At 46.8% G+C, this 17,149-nt stretch overlaps 1 protein-coding gene across 3 annotated transcripts in view; it reads left to right on the top strand.

Annotated features, from left to right (window-relative positions):
- Positions 1 to 17,149, top strand: part of LOC137651255 (tigger transposable element-derived protein 4-like) — a 226,178-nt gene that overhangs the window by 108,058 nt on the left and 100,971 nt on the right. For all 3 annotated transcript variants that reach the window (XM_068384485.1, XM_068384486.1, XM_068384484.1), the window contains exon 2: positions 4,763 to 4,992. In XM_068384485.1, the coding sequence (XP_068240586.1) occupies positions 4,771 to 4,992 (222 nt within the window). In that variant the 5' untranslated portion in view covers positions 4,763 to 4,770. The remainder of the gene's footprint in view (positions 1 to 4,762; positions 4,993 to 17,149) is intronic.

The following is a 17,149-nucleotide window of genomic DNA, read 5'->3' as shown; positions in this document are numbered from 1 at the left end:
AGAGGTGGAGGAAGTCCAACCAGGACTCCCTCCTTCATAGGGCTCTTACATCAAAGTCCTATAAACCTCCGGCACCTCAACAACCTCGCCCGTCCAAGACAACGAAACCGGCTGTGGCACCGAAGGCAACGGTGTCAAAGCCCTTTCCTGTCAAGGCAAAAAGTCCTCCAGGGGAGGAAAGAATCCTAGAGGGAGCGGCCGAGGCCGCAAACGCTAGGATTGGCAGTCCCCCTGCATGTCCACCAGTGGGGGGATGCCTTCAAAGTTGCGCAGACAGGTGGCAGCAACTCGGGGCCGATTCCTGGACGATTTCCGTAATCAGTCAGGGATATCGGGTCCCGTTCATAACATCTCTACCTCCCCTGACAGCGGATCCAGTGTCGTTGAGCTCCTTTGCCATGGGATCGGCAAGGGGCCAAGCCCTACGGGCAGAAGTCGAGACCATGTTAAAGAAGGGCGCTCTCCAGGAGGTCGTCGACGGTTCCCCAGGCTTCTTCAGTCGACTCTTTCTTGTAAAGAAGGCATCTGGAGACCAGTCATCGACCTCTCAGCCCTGAACAGGTTTGTCAAACAAACCCCGTTCAGCATGGAGACGGCGGACACGGTCAGACTTGCGGTGAGACCACAAGACTTCATGTGTACACTGGACCTGAAGGACGCGTACTTCCAGATCCCAATCCATCTGTCTTCAAGGAAGTACTTAAGATTCAGCCTAGACAACAAGATCTACCAGTTCAAGGTGCTGTGTTTCGGTCTCTCCACAGCACCTCAGGTATTCACCAGGGTGTTCACACTGATTTCTTTGTGGGCACACAGGATCAGCATCCGTCTCCTCCGCTATCTGGACGACTGGCTGATCCTGGCAGACTCGGAGTCGACCCTTCTTCGACACCGAGATAAGCTTCTGGGAATTTGTCAAGATCTAGGGATCATGGTAAATCTCAAGAAGTCTTCTCTGCTTCCAACTCAACAACTGGTATATCTAGGCATGACCTTGGACACTAATCTCCACAAAGCCTTCCCATCAGACGACAGGATAGCAAGGCTGAGGAGGGCCGCAGTTCCTTTCCTAAGACGAGAAGAACTCCCAGCCCAATCGTGGTTACGTCTCCTCGGTCACCTTTCTTCTCTGGCCCGTCTAGTTCCAAATGGTCCCCTCAGGATGAGATTCCTGCAATGGCGACTCAAGTCCCGGTGGAATCAAGGACACGATTCCCCGGACATCTTGGTCCCAATGGGTCCTGTGGAACGGACGGATCTTCAGTGGTGGTTGACAGAGGAAAACCTACGAAAGGGAGTGGATCTTCTCGTCCTTCCCCCGGATTTGATGCTGTTTTCGGACGCCTCAAAAAAAGGGAGGGGGGCCCACGTTCTGAACCACAGGACTTCAGGCCTCTGGTCAGAATTAGAAAGGTCAGAATTAGAAAAGTGCCTCCACATAAACCTGCTAGAAATGAAGGCCGTGTATCTGGCACTTCAGCAGTTCCAACAATACCTGGCGGGTCACTCCGTGGTGGTGATGAGCGACAACACCACGGTAGTGGCTTACATCAACAAGCAGGGAGGTACCTTTTCAGAGCAGCTATCCCATCTTGCAGTAGAGATACTGAGATGGACCGAAGTCCATTCCATTCCACTATCAGCTCGCTTCATTCCAGGCCAGAGGAATGTGTTCGCCGACAGTCTGAGCAGGGCATCTCAGATAGTGAGTACCGAGTGGTCTTTGGATCGTCTAGTAGCCAACAAAGTCCTGACTTTGTGGGGTTCCCTGAAGGTGGATCTGTTCACGACAGCCTTGAATTTCAAGCTCCCGCTGTACTGCTCCCCAGTCCCGGACCCCAAGGTACTCTGGCAAGATGCCTTTAAACAACGGTGGGACAACATCGACGTCTACGCCTTTCCCCCGTTCTGTCTGATGAGAAGGGTACTCAACAAGACCAGAATATCGGTCAACCTTTCGATGACCTTAATAGCTCCGCTATGCCATCACGCAGAGTGGTTCCCGGACCTTCTGCAGCTCCTGACGGAACTCCCGAGAGAACTTCCTCCTCGACACGAGCTACTCAGACAACCACATGCCAACATCTTCCACAAAGCCGTAGCATCGCTACGACTTCATGCCCAGAGACTATCCAGCGTCTCCTCACAGAGAGAGGCTTTTAGCAACAAGTTGCGGAAAGGATGTCTCGACACCTGCGAAAGTCATCCGCAGGGGTCTACCAGGCAAAGTGGAGAGTCTTCTGTGGTTGGTGTCGTGGAAGGGGTATCTCTCCACTCGATGCCACTATTCCAGCAATAGCGGAGTTTCTCGTGTATTTGCGGGAAGAAATGCGCCTTTCAGTCTCGGCAGTGAAAGGCTATTGCTCAGCCTTAAGTCTTGCCTTCAGGCTCAAGGGAATGGACATTTCCTCTTCGCTGGAACTTTCTATACTCATACGGAATTATGAACTTACCTGCCTCCAGTCGGAAGTGAGACCTCCTCCATGGAATGTGGTTCGAGTCCTCAGGTCTCTTAAGAGACCTCCTTTTGAACCATTCGCCAGGCCTCTGATCGCCACCTGACTTGGAAGACGGTGTTCCTGCTTGCTCTAGCCTCGGCCAAGCGAGTCAGCAAACTTCATGGTCTCTTGTATGACATTGCCCATTCAAGGGGATGGGGGAGGTAACGTTCAGATTCGTCCCTGAGTTTGTAGCTAAGACTCAGAATCCAGGAGTTCCGGACCCCCGGTTCGACTCCTTCTGGATTTCGAGTCTCCGTTCTGTAACAGATGATCCAGACCATCTCCTATTGTGCCCAGTAAGGAGTCTGAGGCTCTATCTTAAGAAAACAGCTGCAATTTGTCCTCGGGTGCAAGCATTGTTCGTGATCACAGGAAGGACGAAGAGGAGGGTCACTAAGAATACAATCTCAGCTTGGATTCGAAGGGTTATCTTCCATTCCCTGAATCCTGACCCTCCTCCGTCACGTCGCCCTAGGGCACATTATGTCAGGGGCATTGCTACGTCCCTGGCATTCAAGAGAAATTACTCTGTGACGCAGGTTCTACAAGCAGGGGTTTGGAAGCGTCAAAGCGTCAAACAATTCTTCTTCTCTCGAGGGGTTAACTACTAAACTGTATTTGTTCAGTGGCCACTTTCCTCTTGGTAAGGGTAGAAGAGGCTCTTTAGCTATGGTAAGCAGCTCTTCTAGGAGAAGGACACTCTAAAATCAAACCATTGTTCTCTAGTCTTGGGTAGTGCCATAGCCTCTGTACCATGGTCTTCCACTGTCTTGGGTTAGAGTTCTCTTGCTTGAGGGTACACTCGGGCACACTGCTCTATCTAGTTTCTCTTCCTCTTGTTTTGTTAAAGTTTTTATAGTTTATATAGGAAATATTTATTTCAATGTTTTTGCTGTTCTTAGAATATTTTATTTTTCCTTGTTTCCTTTCCTCACTGGGCTATTTTCCCTGTTGGAGCCCCTGGGCTTATAGCATCCTGCTTTTCCAACTAGGGTTGTAGCTTAGCATTTAATAATAATAATAATAATAATAAACGACCTTCACAGCCCACTACCTGGAAGACGTGACCCACAGGAGGCTCGATACGTTTTCTATCGGCCCTGTGGTGGCTGCACAACAGCTGGTTTAAACCTCGGGCTCCTTAATGGACAAGTAGCAGAAGGTTGAGGGCATTGTTACCCGGTTTTAGTCTGCATTAATGAAATGGTATGCCTGGCCCTTATTCTTTTCTTCATTCTCCCCTCTCTTGGGGAAAGCAGCATCCTGGGTTCTCTGCACAGCTGACCTCAAACCACTGCAGGTAAACCAGGTTTTCTTGTGTTCCTAGTATTAAGTTAATACTGTCACGTCCCCATACCCTTACGAGGTGGTATTGGGATCGTCCTAACCTAGATTTCCATCTAAAGGACTCCAGGTTAACTTCCTAGGATGAGTCACACTTCACTCCTTCACACAATAGCTTACGTAGGCCGCGGTCCTTGCAGAGCAAGGCACTTGCGAGGTGCAGGGACCCCTTATCTTGAGTTCTAACACACTCAGATACTGAGTCCCCGGGCAAAAGTCAAAGCCAGTACGGCTGGGACTTACCACCCTACCTTAGGGTTAAGTCACCCTAATTAAATAGCGTGGTTTGTATTTCAGTTATGGAACAAATGACAAATTTGTAGATAATTTGTATTTTTCCTAACCATACAAACCTTATCTATTTAATCAAACTTGCCCGTCAGCCCTGTCCCCCGGAAAGTCCTACCTCTAAGCAAAGTGAGCTAGTCACAGGTGTGTGAGGGGGGTAGGGGTAGCTAGCTACCCCTCCCCTACCCCGTCGCTAACTAGCGATGGGGTAGTAAACCCTCGTTAAAAATCTAATGGCTCGTCATTTCAGCTACGCCGAAAGTGATACCCTAATTAAATAGCTAAGGCTTGTATGGTTAGGAAAAATACAAATTATCTATACCCTAATTAAATAGCTAAGGCTTGTATGGTTAGGAAAAATACAAATTATCTACGAATTTGTCATATTACTTTCAAATTTGTCGCTTCTTATTTTTAGAAAACTGTGTTTGTCACCATGAGTAAAAAAAGAGCAATTTACTGAAGGCATACAATTAATTGGAAAATTATATTTGATTGTAAAGTTCAAAGATGCTACCTTTACATTTTATATGGATTATAGTTTTGCGCAAAGAAACTTATGTGCAAATATATAAAGATTATTTTAAATATTAGTCATAATGAGTATTGTAGAATGTGTATATTATTAGTTTCAGATATGGAAGTAGATGATGCCACAAAATGTCCACCTGTGACTGAAGAAGATCCTTTGCCAGTCCCCACGGGCTCTTCGAGTGAAGACCAGATGATGAAAATTGAAAGGAATGAACAAACAGCTAGTGATTCAGGAACAGTAGAAAATACAAAAGAACAAGAAGTAAAAGAAGTGAAGCAACTCCCGAAACTCAGACCAAAGAAAGGCCGAAAAATTAAAGTCAAGGTATGTTTGTACACAAATTCAAATTAAAGTTATGAACATATGTTTTTCAATATTTAACTTAGCCGGTGATTATATAAGCTGCAGCTCTGCTGCTCGACAGAAAACTCTACGTTCAAAATCCGCCAGCGATCGCTATGCAGGTAGGGGGTGTACTTCAACAGCGCCATCTGTCGTGCAGGTACTCAGTACTCAATGTAAACACAGAACTCAATTTTCTCTCTGTCGTGCCACCGGCAAGACCTACTAATTCGCTGTTGCTAACTGGATTGGTTTTCACAACTTTTTGGTGAAGTACACGTTTCTAGTTTTGAGCTTTCGCTTTGCAGGCTTTATCTTCAATACATCCTTGCATTCTTTTGTTGATATCGGATTATTTGTTGATGACTTTGGATAGTTTTTGAATTCCCCTTTGACCAATTCAAAATGGCTGACCTTTCTCAAGTCCCTAAATTCAGGAAGTGTAATGCTAGGGACTGTTCAAGGCGTCTTCCGAAGGCCTCTATCGATCCTCACACCGTTTGTTCCAATTGTCGGGATAAAACCAGTCAATTGGAAGATCGATGTGAGGAATGCGTTGGGCTTTCGGAATTCGATTTTATCGAATTCCAGAAATATACACGTAGGCTAGAGAGAGATAGAGTCAGGAGAAGTTCATCTCGCTCCGTTGAATTTTCCTCTCCTCATGCCTCACAACCTATTCCTTCCCCTGTAGTGGTTGCTCCTGATCCCCCTTCTAGCACTCAAGAACCTTCGATGGCAGATATGATGCGTGCCATCCAAGCTCTGGGTGAGAGAGTCGAGTCCTTGGCTAGTGACCGTAACCAGCTCATGGCGGACGTCAAGGAGCTGAAGTGTAAGAGTGCAGTGGGTAGTGATAAAGTGAGTGATAGTGTTGTGGATAGTGTTGCGCTTGAGGGTTCGTCTGTTTGTGCCTGTCGTCCTCCCAGTCCGGGACCTCTTGCAAGCTCCCAAGTCCAGGGGAGAAGCAATGTCGTACGACCAAAGGGTTCGAGAGGCTTTAATCAGCGAACAGACGTTCCCTCCGTGGTTTCGGGCGTATCTACCCAAGATCGCCCCACCCACACAAAGACGAGAGAGCCCATTTATTCCTCGTCTGCGGAAGAGGTTTCTCGTAAGAAACCATGGACCAAGGTCTCGCGGCCTCTTAAGCGCAAGTCGGTCCCTTCCGCGCAAGTCCAACGGCCCAGTTGTAGCCACTGGGTCAGTTCGGACTCGCTGCAGTCTTCCGACGACTGCTCACCTCCTAAGAGAGGCAAAGCGGTAGCGGTACCGCCTCAGGCAGTCACACCGTCTGTCGCCGCACCTGCTCCTGTAGACCCTAAGTGGTCTTTGCTGCAGACCATGCAGTATCAGTTAACGTCATTGATGCAGGACTTTCGTGCGGAGAAGGTTGACGCTGAACCAACCTCTTGCCTACAACCAACCACGGTTGTGCGTCCTGTGGACGCTGAGGCGACCTTCTGCCGCACTCCAGCTGAGAGAGTCCCGCCACCCATGCGTTCCAGTGTACCCTGCCAGCCGCATGTTGACGTTCAGCGACGCACGGAACCTTCCGTTGACGTTCGCGAGGTACAACAACAGTCTAAGTTGTTTTGTTTTGACGCGGTGCGTCAACCTCCGCAACCCAGTGTGGTTACCTCTGCTCGCCCACATCAGACTAGACAGTCTGGAGTAGACGCTATGCGTCCCCGCGCTGCTATGGTTGTTGCCAGTTCACAGACTGGGCAACAGTTCCATGACGTTGCGTCCGGTTCAGTCACGCGTGCACCCGTGCTACCGGACTCAGCTGACCAGCCGATTCCTACTCCTTTGCCGCTTCCTCCTCAATTCTCGGATGATGGACTCTCTGATGATGACGACGCGGCACACGTTGATGAACCACATTCGGACCTTGACGAACCCAAGACCACGCAACCCTCTTTGGACTTTAGAAAAGTTCTTGCTCTGTTCAAAGAGATGTATCCGGACCAGTTTGTGTCTGCGGCTCCACGCTCTCCTCCGTCAGAGTTTGCTTTAGGTACGCAGTCATCCGCGCCTGCCTTTACGAAACTCGTCCTCGCCCGCTCGTCCAAGAGAGCTTTACGAGTTTTAGGAGATTGGATGCAGTCCAAAAAGAACCTAGGGAAGACAGCCTTTACATTTCCCCCTGCGAAACTCTCTTCCAGATCGAGCGTCTGGTATGCCACGGGAGAAGTTCTCGGCTTGGGAGTTCCTGCCTCTGCCCAGGGCGACTTCTCAAGTCTGGTAGACTCTCCCCGCAGGCTAGCCATGAGACGCTCTAAGATATGCTGGTCTCCTTCGGACCTAGACCATCTGTTGAAAGGAGTATTTAGAGCCTTCGAGGTCTTTAACTTTTTGGACTGGTGTCTGGGAGCTTTGAGCAGGAAGATCTCCCCGTCTGACAAGGAATCTTCCTTGCTCATAATGTCCTGCATGGACAAGGCCATACGTGACGAATCTAGTGAGCTTGCGGCTTCGTTCGTATCCGGGGTCCTCAAGAAACGTGAGAACCTTTGCTCTTTCCTGTCAGCTGGAGTGACACCGTGTCAAAGATCAGAACTTCTTTTTGCTCCTCTCTCAAAGTGCCTTTTTCCAGAGGACTTGATTAAGGAGATTGCTGCTTCTTTGATTCAGAAGGACACCCATGACCTGGTTGCGTCCTCTGCCCGCAAAGCCACCCCTTTGCCTACCTTGTCAAGACCCAGGATGGACACTCCAGCGTCCAGATTCATTCCGCCCTTTCGTGGCAGAGCCTCCAGCAGAGGAGGTGCTCGTGCCGAAGGGAGACGTGGGAAGAAGAAAGGCTCCAAGTCCTTTAAAGGCAGAGTCTGACTGCCACCTTCTTCAGACAGCAGTGGGAGCCAGACTCAAGAACTTCTGGCAGACCTGGGAGAAAAGAGGCGCAGATGCACAATCTGTGAAGTTGCTCAGAGAGGGGTACAAGATCCCGTTTGTACGAAAACCCCCTCTAGCAACGTCTCCCATCGATCTCTCTCCCAGGTACAGAGAGGAAGACGAGAGACGAGCATTGAAGCAGGAGGTGTCTCTCTTACTAGAAAAGGGAGCGATAGTCAAAGTCCGGGACCATCAATCCCCGGGCTTCTACAACCGTCTCTTCTTAGTGGTAAAGAAGACAGGAGGGTGGAAGCCGGTGCTAGATGTCAGTGCGCTGAATGTCTTTGTCACAAAGCAGACGTTCGCCATGGAGACCACAAAGTCCGTTCTAGCAGCGGTCAGAAGGGAAGACTGGATGGTCTCTTTAGACCTAAGGGACGCATACTTTCACGTCCCCATCCACCCAGACTCCCAACCTTTTCTGAGATTCGTTTACGAAAAGGTTGTCTACCAGTTTCAAGCCCTGTGCTTTGGCCTAAGCACAGCTCCTCTTGTGTTTACGAGGCTGATGAGGAATATAGCCAAATTCCTTCATTTAGCGGATATCAGAGCCTCCCTCTATTTGGACGACTGGCTTCTAAGAGCTTCTTCCAGTCGTCGCTGTCTGGAGAATCTAAAGTGGACTCTAGATCTGACCAAGGAATTGGGTCTCCTGGTCAATATGGAAAAGTCTCAACTGGTCCCATCCCAAACTATTGTGTATTTAGGGATGGAGATTCACAGTCAAGCTTTTCGGGCTTTTCCGTCGGCCCCACGAACAAGTCAAGCCCAAGTATGCATCCAGAACATGCTGAAGAAGGAACGATGTTCAGTCAGACAGTGGATGAGTCTGATAGGGACACTATCATCCCTGGAACAGTTCGTTTCGTTAGGAAGACTACACCTCCGTCCCCTTCAATTTCACCTAGCTGTTTACTGGAAAAAGGACAAGACGCTAGAAGTGGTCTCGATCCCCATTTCCGAGAAGATGAAGTCCTCCCTGACTTGGTGGAAGGACAGTATCAGCCTCAGAGAGGGTCTGCCCCTGGCTGTTCAGACTCCCAACCACGTTCTCTTCTCGGACGCATCGGACACGGGCTGGGGTGCGACATTAGACGGTCGGGAATGCTCGGGAACTTGGAACTCGAGTCAAAGAACGTTACATATCAACTGCAAGGAGCTACTGGCAGTTCATCTGGCCTTGAAAAGCTTCAAGTCCCTCCTTCAAGGCAAAGTGGTGGAGGTGAACTCGGACAACACCACGGCTTTGGCGTACATCTCCAAGCAAGGAGGGACCCACTCTATGACGTTGTACGAGATCGCAAGGGACCTCCTCACCTGGTCAAAAGATCTAAACCTTTCTCTAGTAACGAGGTTCATCCAAGGCAACTTGAATGTCATGGCAGATTGCCTCAGTCGGAAGGGACAAATCATTCCAACAGAATGGACCCTACACAAGGATGTGTGCAAGAGACTGTGGGCCACATGGGGCCAGCCTACCATAGATCTCTTCGCAACCTCGATGACCAAGAGGCTCCCAATATATTGCTCACCAATCCCGGACCCAGCAGCAGTTCATATAGATGCCTTTCTACTGGATTGGTCACATCTAGACCTATATGCATTCCCCCCCGTTCAAGATTGTCAACAAGGTACTGCAGAAGTTCGCCTCTCACGAAGGGACAAAGTTGACGTTAGTTGCTCCCCTCTGGCCCGCGAGAGAATGGTTCACCGAGGTACTTCAATGGCTAGTGGACGTTCCCAGAACTCTTCCTCTAAGGGTGGACCTTCTACGTCAGCCACACGTAAAGAAGGTATACCAAGGCCTCCACGCTCTTCGTCTGACTGCCTTCAGACTATCGAAAGACTCTCGAGAGCTAGAGGCTTTTCAAAGGAGGCAGCCAGGGCGATTGCTAGAGCAAGGAGGACATCCACTCTTAGAGTCTACCAGTCGAAGTGGGAAGTCTTCCGAAACTGGTGCAAGTCAGTATCAGTATCCTCGACCAGTACCTCTGTAACTCAAATAGCTGACTTCCTTTTATACCTGAGGAAAGAAAGATCTCTTTCAGCTCCCACTATCAAGGGTTACAGAAGCATGTTGGCATCAGTCTTCCGTCACAGAGGCTTAGATCTTTCCAACAACAAAGATCTACAGGACCTCCTTAAGTCTTTTGAGACCACGAAGGAGCGTCGGTTGGCTACACCTGGTTGGAATTTAGACGTGGTACTAAGATTCCTTATGTCAGAAAGGTTCGAGCCACTACAATCAGCCTCCTTTAAAGATCTCACTTTGAAGACTCTTTTTCTGGTTTGCTTAGCCACAGCTAAAAGAGTCAGTGAGATTCACGCCTTCAGCAGGAACATCGGATTTTCATCTGAAACGGCTACATGTTCTTTACAGCTTGGTTTTCTAGCCAAAAACGAGCTACCTTCTCGTCCTTGGCCGAAATCGTTCGATATTCCAAGCCTTTCAAATATGGTTGGAAATGAACTAGAAAGAGTCTTATGCCCTGTTAGAGCTCTTAAGTTCTATTTAACCCTGGATAGGTACGGTCCTCGGACACCCCTTTAAGGGTATACTCGGACGCGAACGACCCCGACGCCAAAAAAAATTCTTGAAAAATCAGTTTTTGCAGTAACCTCCTTTTTTCTTTTGCCAAAAAAAACTTCAATGAATGCTTAAAACAACTGTAAAGATAAATACTACTCATCTGCAGAAAAACTATTTATCATAAATATTTTAAAAAATTAAGTAGCAAAAAAAAAAGACCTGACATAAAAATTCATAAAAAAAAAGTTTATACATATATACACAAATCCTTTTAGGAATTGATTCTTGAATGTTTAGGACACATCTTGATGTATTTTGGATGAAGTCAGACCCATGGAGGTGAAGATCTGAAATGTGAAAAAAAGGGTAACTTTTTTTGGCCAAAAAAAATTGTCCAAATTTCATGAATTTTTTTGGGTACCCAAATGAAATAGGAAGTGGCTAATTTTTTTAGGGAATAAACATATGTTATCCTAAAATAGAAATATGTAAAAAAATCTTCATTATTTTGTAAATTACATTTATATCAGGGGCCATATCTAAAGGTAATTTTTTGAGTACTTGGAAATTTCGTAAAAAAATACATATATTTAATATATAATATGATATTTATGCAGGTAAAAATATACCAAAATATCACAAATTCTATAGGGAACAAGAATATATATAGATAGGGCAGCTTACGCTTCGGATATGTCCACAAAATGGCCGCCAACCACACTGACTCAGACTCCCTAATCTGCCACTTGAAATGTAGGAAGGGTATGTCAATTTCAAGGTGTTATTTACTAATCTAATTATTATTGGATATGCATAAAAATTGTATGGTGGGTTGCTGGATAATTGTCGATTATTTTACGACTATAAAATTAAAATTCTGACCCAAAAAATTTTTTTTGAAGGGAAATAAAATCGAAAAAAAAAATGTAAAACAATATTTTAGCTAAAAAAAATTTGATGATATTCAATCAAAAAAAAAGTAAACAAAATTTTCCGACAAATAAACATCTAGAGGAATCATTACTCTGTGATAGTTCCTTAGTACGTAGTAATTTTGAAAGAATTGGGAAAAAACGAAAAAATGGCAATCACCGGAAAATCGAACACATACCTGTATATACGCCATATCTGGCTAAAAAAAAGATAGGCATGGGTAGCCAGATCATCTAGAAACACTTTCCAACACTATAAAAATATAAGTTTTGCGACACTACTTGCCAATTCCTTACGGTAACATGACTAAGCAAAAAAATGCAAAACAAATAAAAAGGGGCACTCGTGGAAAAATGGCCATTCTAATATACGGCATTTCAGAAAAAAAAAATTTCAGCCACGTGCTAGGCAAACCATCAAGGCATATTTTCCGACAAATAAACATATAAATGAAATATTACTCTGTGATAGTTCCTTAGTACGTAGTAATTTTGAAAGAAATGGGAAAAAACGAAAAAATGGCAATCACAGGAAAATCGAACACATACTTATATATACGCCATATCTGGCTAAAAAAAAAAATAGGCATGGGTAGCCAGATCATCTAGAAACACTTTCCAACACTATAAAAATATAAGTTTTGCGACACTACTTGCCAATTCCTTACGGTAACATGACTAAGCAAAAAAATGCAAAACAAATAAAAAGGGGCACTCGCGGAAAAATGCCCAACATTCTAATATACGGCATCTCAGATAAAAAAAAAAAGACATGCACGTGTTAGCCCAACCATCAAGGCACACTTTCTAACACATAAACATGAAAAAAAAATCAATAATATACGGCAATTCCTTACTACGTAGTAAATTTTTACAAATATTGAAAAAAAACAGAAATTGGCAACCGCAGTTAAATACCCAATATACCAATAACTACGTCGTATCTGACAGAAACAAAATCACGCATGGGTAGCCAGATCATCTAGACACACTTTCCAACATTAAAAAAGCAAAAGTTTTACGACACTATTTCGCAATATCTTACGGAAAAATGACTTGGCAAAAAAAATAAAAAAAATTAAAAAGGGACACTCGCGGTAAAATGCCCGACATTCTAATATACGACATCTCAGATAAAAAAAAAGACATGCACGTGTTAGCCCAACCATCAAGGCACACTTTCTAACACATAAACATGAAAAAAAAAATGAATAATATACGGCAATTCCTTACTACGTAGTAATTTTTACAAATATTGAAAAAAAAACAGAAATTGGTAACCGCAGTTAAATACCCAATATACCAATAACTACGTCGTATCTGACAAAAACAAAGTCATGCATGGGTAGCCAGATCATCTAGACACACTTTCCAACACTAAACAAGCAAAAGTTTTACGACACTATTTGGCAATATCTTACGGAAAAATGACTTGGCAAAAAAATGAAAAAAAATGAAAGAGGGGCACTCGCGGTAAAATGGTCCTCGTGGTGATGAACGACATTTTAACTAAAAAAAAAAACATGCACATGGTAGCCAAACAATCCACCAAGACTTTCCACAACTGATAACCTATACAAGTTGCACCATTCTACGACAATTTCATAATACGTAATAACTTTGATAATTATGCAAACTACCTCAGAAGGGTAAACTCGGACGCGAACGACCCCGACGCGTCTCAGAAATCGGGGAAGGAGTACAGCTACAGCAATGCACATCTGGACACTACTAGAGCGTGTAGGGGAGACACCTCCTGCAGGTCGATCACCCACAAATTCAGTCACAGGGGCGAGTCTCGTGAGAAAAACCTGTTTTTTTTTGACGCTCGGGGTCGCAAACGACCCACCGTACCTATCCAGGGTTAAGACGAACTAAACCTTTACGAGGACAGTCAGAAGCTTTATGGTGTTCTATTAAGAAACCATCTTTGCCTATGTCAAAGAATGCCTTATCCTTTTTATATCAGACTGTTAATACGAGAAGCTCATTCCCATCTGAGTGAGGAAGACCAAGCTTTGCTGAAGGTAAGGACACATGAAGTTAGAGCTGTCGCAACTTCAGTGGCCTTTAAACAAAATAGATCTCTGCAGAGTATAATGGACGCAACCTATTGGAGAAGCAAGTCAGTGTTCGCGTCTTTTTATCTTAAAGATGTCCAGTCTCTTTACGAGAACTGCTACACCCTGGGACCATTCGTAGCAGCGAGTGCAGTAGTGGGTGAGGGCTCAACCACTACATTCCCCTAATTCCATAACCTTTTTAATCTTTCTCTTGAAATGTTTTTTATTGTTGTTTTTGGGTTGTCCGGAAGGCTAAGAAGCCTTTCGCATCCTGGTTGATTTGGCGGGTGGTCAAATTCTTTTTCTTGAGAAGCGCCTAGATTAGAGGTTTTGATGAGGTCCTGTAGTATGGGTTGCAACCCTTGATACTTCAGCTCCTAGGGGTCGCTCAGCATCCTAAGAGGATCGCGAGGCTCCGTAAGGAAGACGTACTTAAAAAGGCAGAGTAATTGTTCAAGTCGACTTCCTTACCAGGTACTTATTTATTTTATGTTTGTTATTTTGATAACTGCTAAAATGAAATAAAAAATCCTTAGCTCATAATAATGTAAACATTTATTGCTGGTCTCTACCCACCCCCCTGGGTGTGAATCAGCTTATATAATCACCGGCTAAGTTAAATATTGAAAAATGTTATTTTTGTAATAAAATAAATTTTTGAATATACTTACCCGGTGATTATATATTAAAGGACCCTCCCTTCCTCCCCAATAGAGATGCAGTGGACCGAGGAGAAAATTGAGTTCTGTGTTTACATTGAGTACTGAGTACCTGCACGACAGATGGCGCTGTTGAAGTACACCCCCTACCTGCATAGCGATCGCTGGCGGATTTTTAACGTAGAGTTTTCTGTCGAGCAGCAGAGCTGCAGCTTATATAATCACCGGGTAAGTATATTCAAAAATTTATTTTATTATAAAAATAACATGTTGATGCAATGGGGAAAGAGCTTGTGTAGAAAAATTACACATGCTGTATTTTTACAGCCATTAGTTAACGTTTTGATCACTTTTTCTTGCAATGTTGGTTGGTTAATATTACTGTACTTAGTTGTTCCGTAACTGGAATACCAACCACGCTATTTAATAGGGGTATTACTTTCGGCGTAGTTGAAATGACGAGCCATTAACTTTTAACGAGGGTTAACTACCCACACATCTAGCTAGCGGTGGGTAGGGAGGGTACCAGTAGCTTGCTACCGCCCCCCCTCACTCACCTGTGAATGAGCTCGCTTTGCTTTCGGCTCAGATGGTGAACAGACGTTGCCACTCTTCATTCTCACCAAATACTGGCAGCCATTAACAACTTTTGTTTTTTCTTTTTCTCTTAGTGTGTGTGTATGTGAAGTTGACTTCTGCGACCATGCGCACCTGCCCTGGATTCTCCGGCCGCCCTTGTGGGACATATATGTCGGCGGTGGTGACTGTTCCTCATACCCTTTGTCCTGCCTGCAGAGGTCAGTGGTGTGATAGTGTTAATAATTGCAATGAGTGTAGGGAGTGGACTTCCTCCTAGTGGGAGAGGTTTGCGCAACGGCGGAAGAAGAACACCAAGCAGGATATTTCTCCTTCAGAGGTTTCTTTGAAGGAAGAAAAACCCAAGGCCTCTTCTTCCATATCCCGACCCTCCTCCGAAGCTCCTACTCGTTCGGTCTCTTAGGAGACACCATCGAGTAGTAGCGTAGACCAAGTTATTGTCGGCCAACCCTGGGTCTCGAGAGATGATGTTGCTTCCCTAGCGAAGCAGCCCCACCTCTCCCCCTGGGTGAGGCCTTGTCACTAACTCCCCTCTTACAGATATGGTCTTCCTTGGGGCTTACGGGTCCGACCTCCAAGGAAGCCTTGCTGCAGTTCATCCGCATGGGTGGCTTCTGTTAAGCAATCATCGTTGCCGTCAGAGGTAGATCCCCTGGCCCTTGTCGACGTTGTTGTGTCAGAGGTGTCTCATGCAGTTTCATCCATCTCCTCTGCCACTCCAGACTCTACAGCGGTTGCTGCCGACTTACTTTCCCCCGTTCCTGATCATCCTCCGAGGGAGAAACTAAGTTCAACGTCTGTCTCTCCTGCAAGTGTTTCTCCCCCTCGGAGGAGTTCACTTATAGAGACTCCTCTTCGGAGGACTGCTGCGGCGCACGGTCAGCTTGCTGATCCAACAGCCCCTAGAGGGTGCATCCATCGAAAGGCTGACCTTCCTCTTCGCCTTAGAGGTCTCCCTTCACCAGCGGTGAAAAGGCACCTCTTTAGTTCATCGTCGTTACTGCAGTCCCCTGCAGAGGAGCCTCCGCTGCATTCAGACCTTCGTACATCAACCATCACTGCACTTGCAACCAGTCTTGTGACTTCGGTCCTGGAGCTCTCTGCCGATCGTTCGCGATCCCCTTCGGTGGATGGTCGCCCTTACAAAGGGCACGCCGACCATCCATCCTCCGGACCTGCCTACCTGCCATCACCATTCCTGTCACCAGTAGAGCCTACTGTAGCTCTACCAAAGTGCGCAGCTGCGCGCCATCACCCTGCAGCTCGCCATCTGTCAGACCTTCAGCGCTCACCAGCAGCTCATCACTCTACAGCGCTTTGGCGAGCCCCTTCACCTGCTCGCCCTCACAGAAGGCAGCAATCTCATTCGCTTGCGTACCAACGTTCGCCAGCACGTCTGTGCTCTCTTGCGCGCCACGTGCCCACGTTTACCTGCGCGCCACACGCCCACGTTCACCTGCCCACACGCCCAGGGTCCCCACGTGCCAGCGCACCACAGCGCGCTTGCGTTCTCTTGCATGCCCATGATCTCTTGCGCGCCCACACGCCCTGCGCCCACGATCTCCTACGCGCCAGCTCCCACTTGCGTGCCAGTGCTCGCCTACGCGCCAGCACTCCTGTGCGCCAACGCTCCTGCACGCCCTTACTCTCCTACGCGCCAGCCTGTGCATCATTCATCGCCCGCGCACGCCAACACTCTCCCGCGCGCGCCAATATTCTCCCTCGTGCGTGAGCACGCGCACCAACAGGCACGGACGTAGGATCTACACCCGGCAAGGTCGCCATCGCCTCATACCCCTCCCCACAAACGCATTCCAGCGAGCACTGCGGGAGAAGGGAAACACAATCAAGCAGAGGGGTTCAGGATCCCTAAACTGCCTTCTAAGGCGGACCCACCTATTACAGTGACTCCTCGCAGGGAACCTTCGGTCCCTTTCCCTTCAGGGGATCTGTCTGACAGTGCATCCGTCAGTCAGCAGCCTTGGTTCAGTGCCTTAGTCAGAGCCGTAACACAGGCTTTCAAGCCAGTCCTGTCTGACCGCTCATCAGAGCAACCTATAGCTCTGGACTTAAGACACGGAACCATGGCTTCCTCTACCCCTGACCTTCAAGAAGAGCTTCTCATTGACGCAGGTTCTACAAACAGGGGTGGAAGCGTCAGATGACCTTCACAGCCCACTACCTGCAAGACGTGACACACAGGAGGCTCGATACGTTCTCTATCGGCCCTGTGAAGGATACACAATAGCTGGTCTAACCTCAGGCTCCTTAATGGACAGGTAGCAGAAGGTTGAGGGCATTGTTACCCGGTCTTAGTCTGCGTGAATGAAAAGATTTGTCTGGCCCTTATTCTTTTCTTCATCCGCTCCTTCCTTGGAGAAAGCAGCATCCTGGGTTCTTTGCATAGCTGACCTCAAATCACTGCAGGTAAACCATGCTTCCTTGTGTTCCTAGTATTAA

The sequence above is a fragment of the Palaemon carinicauda genome, chromosome 12, assembly GCF_036898095.1.
Source record: "Palaemon carinicauda isolate YSFRI2023 chromosome 12, ASM3689809v2, whole genome shotgun sequence".
NCBI classification, from domain to species: Eukaryota; Metazoa; Arthropoda; class Malacostraca; order Decapoda; family Palaemonidae; genus Palaemon; species Palaemon carinicauda.
The sequence above is the reverse complement of the archived record's forward strand: the minus strand, read 5'-3'. Positions and strand labels throughout refer to the sequence as shown.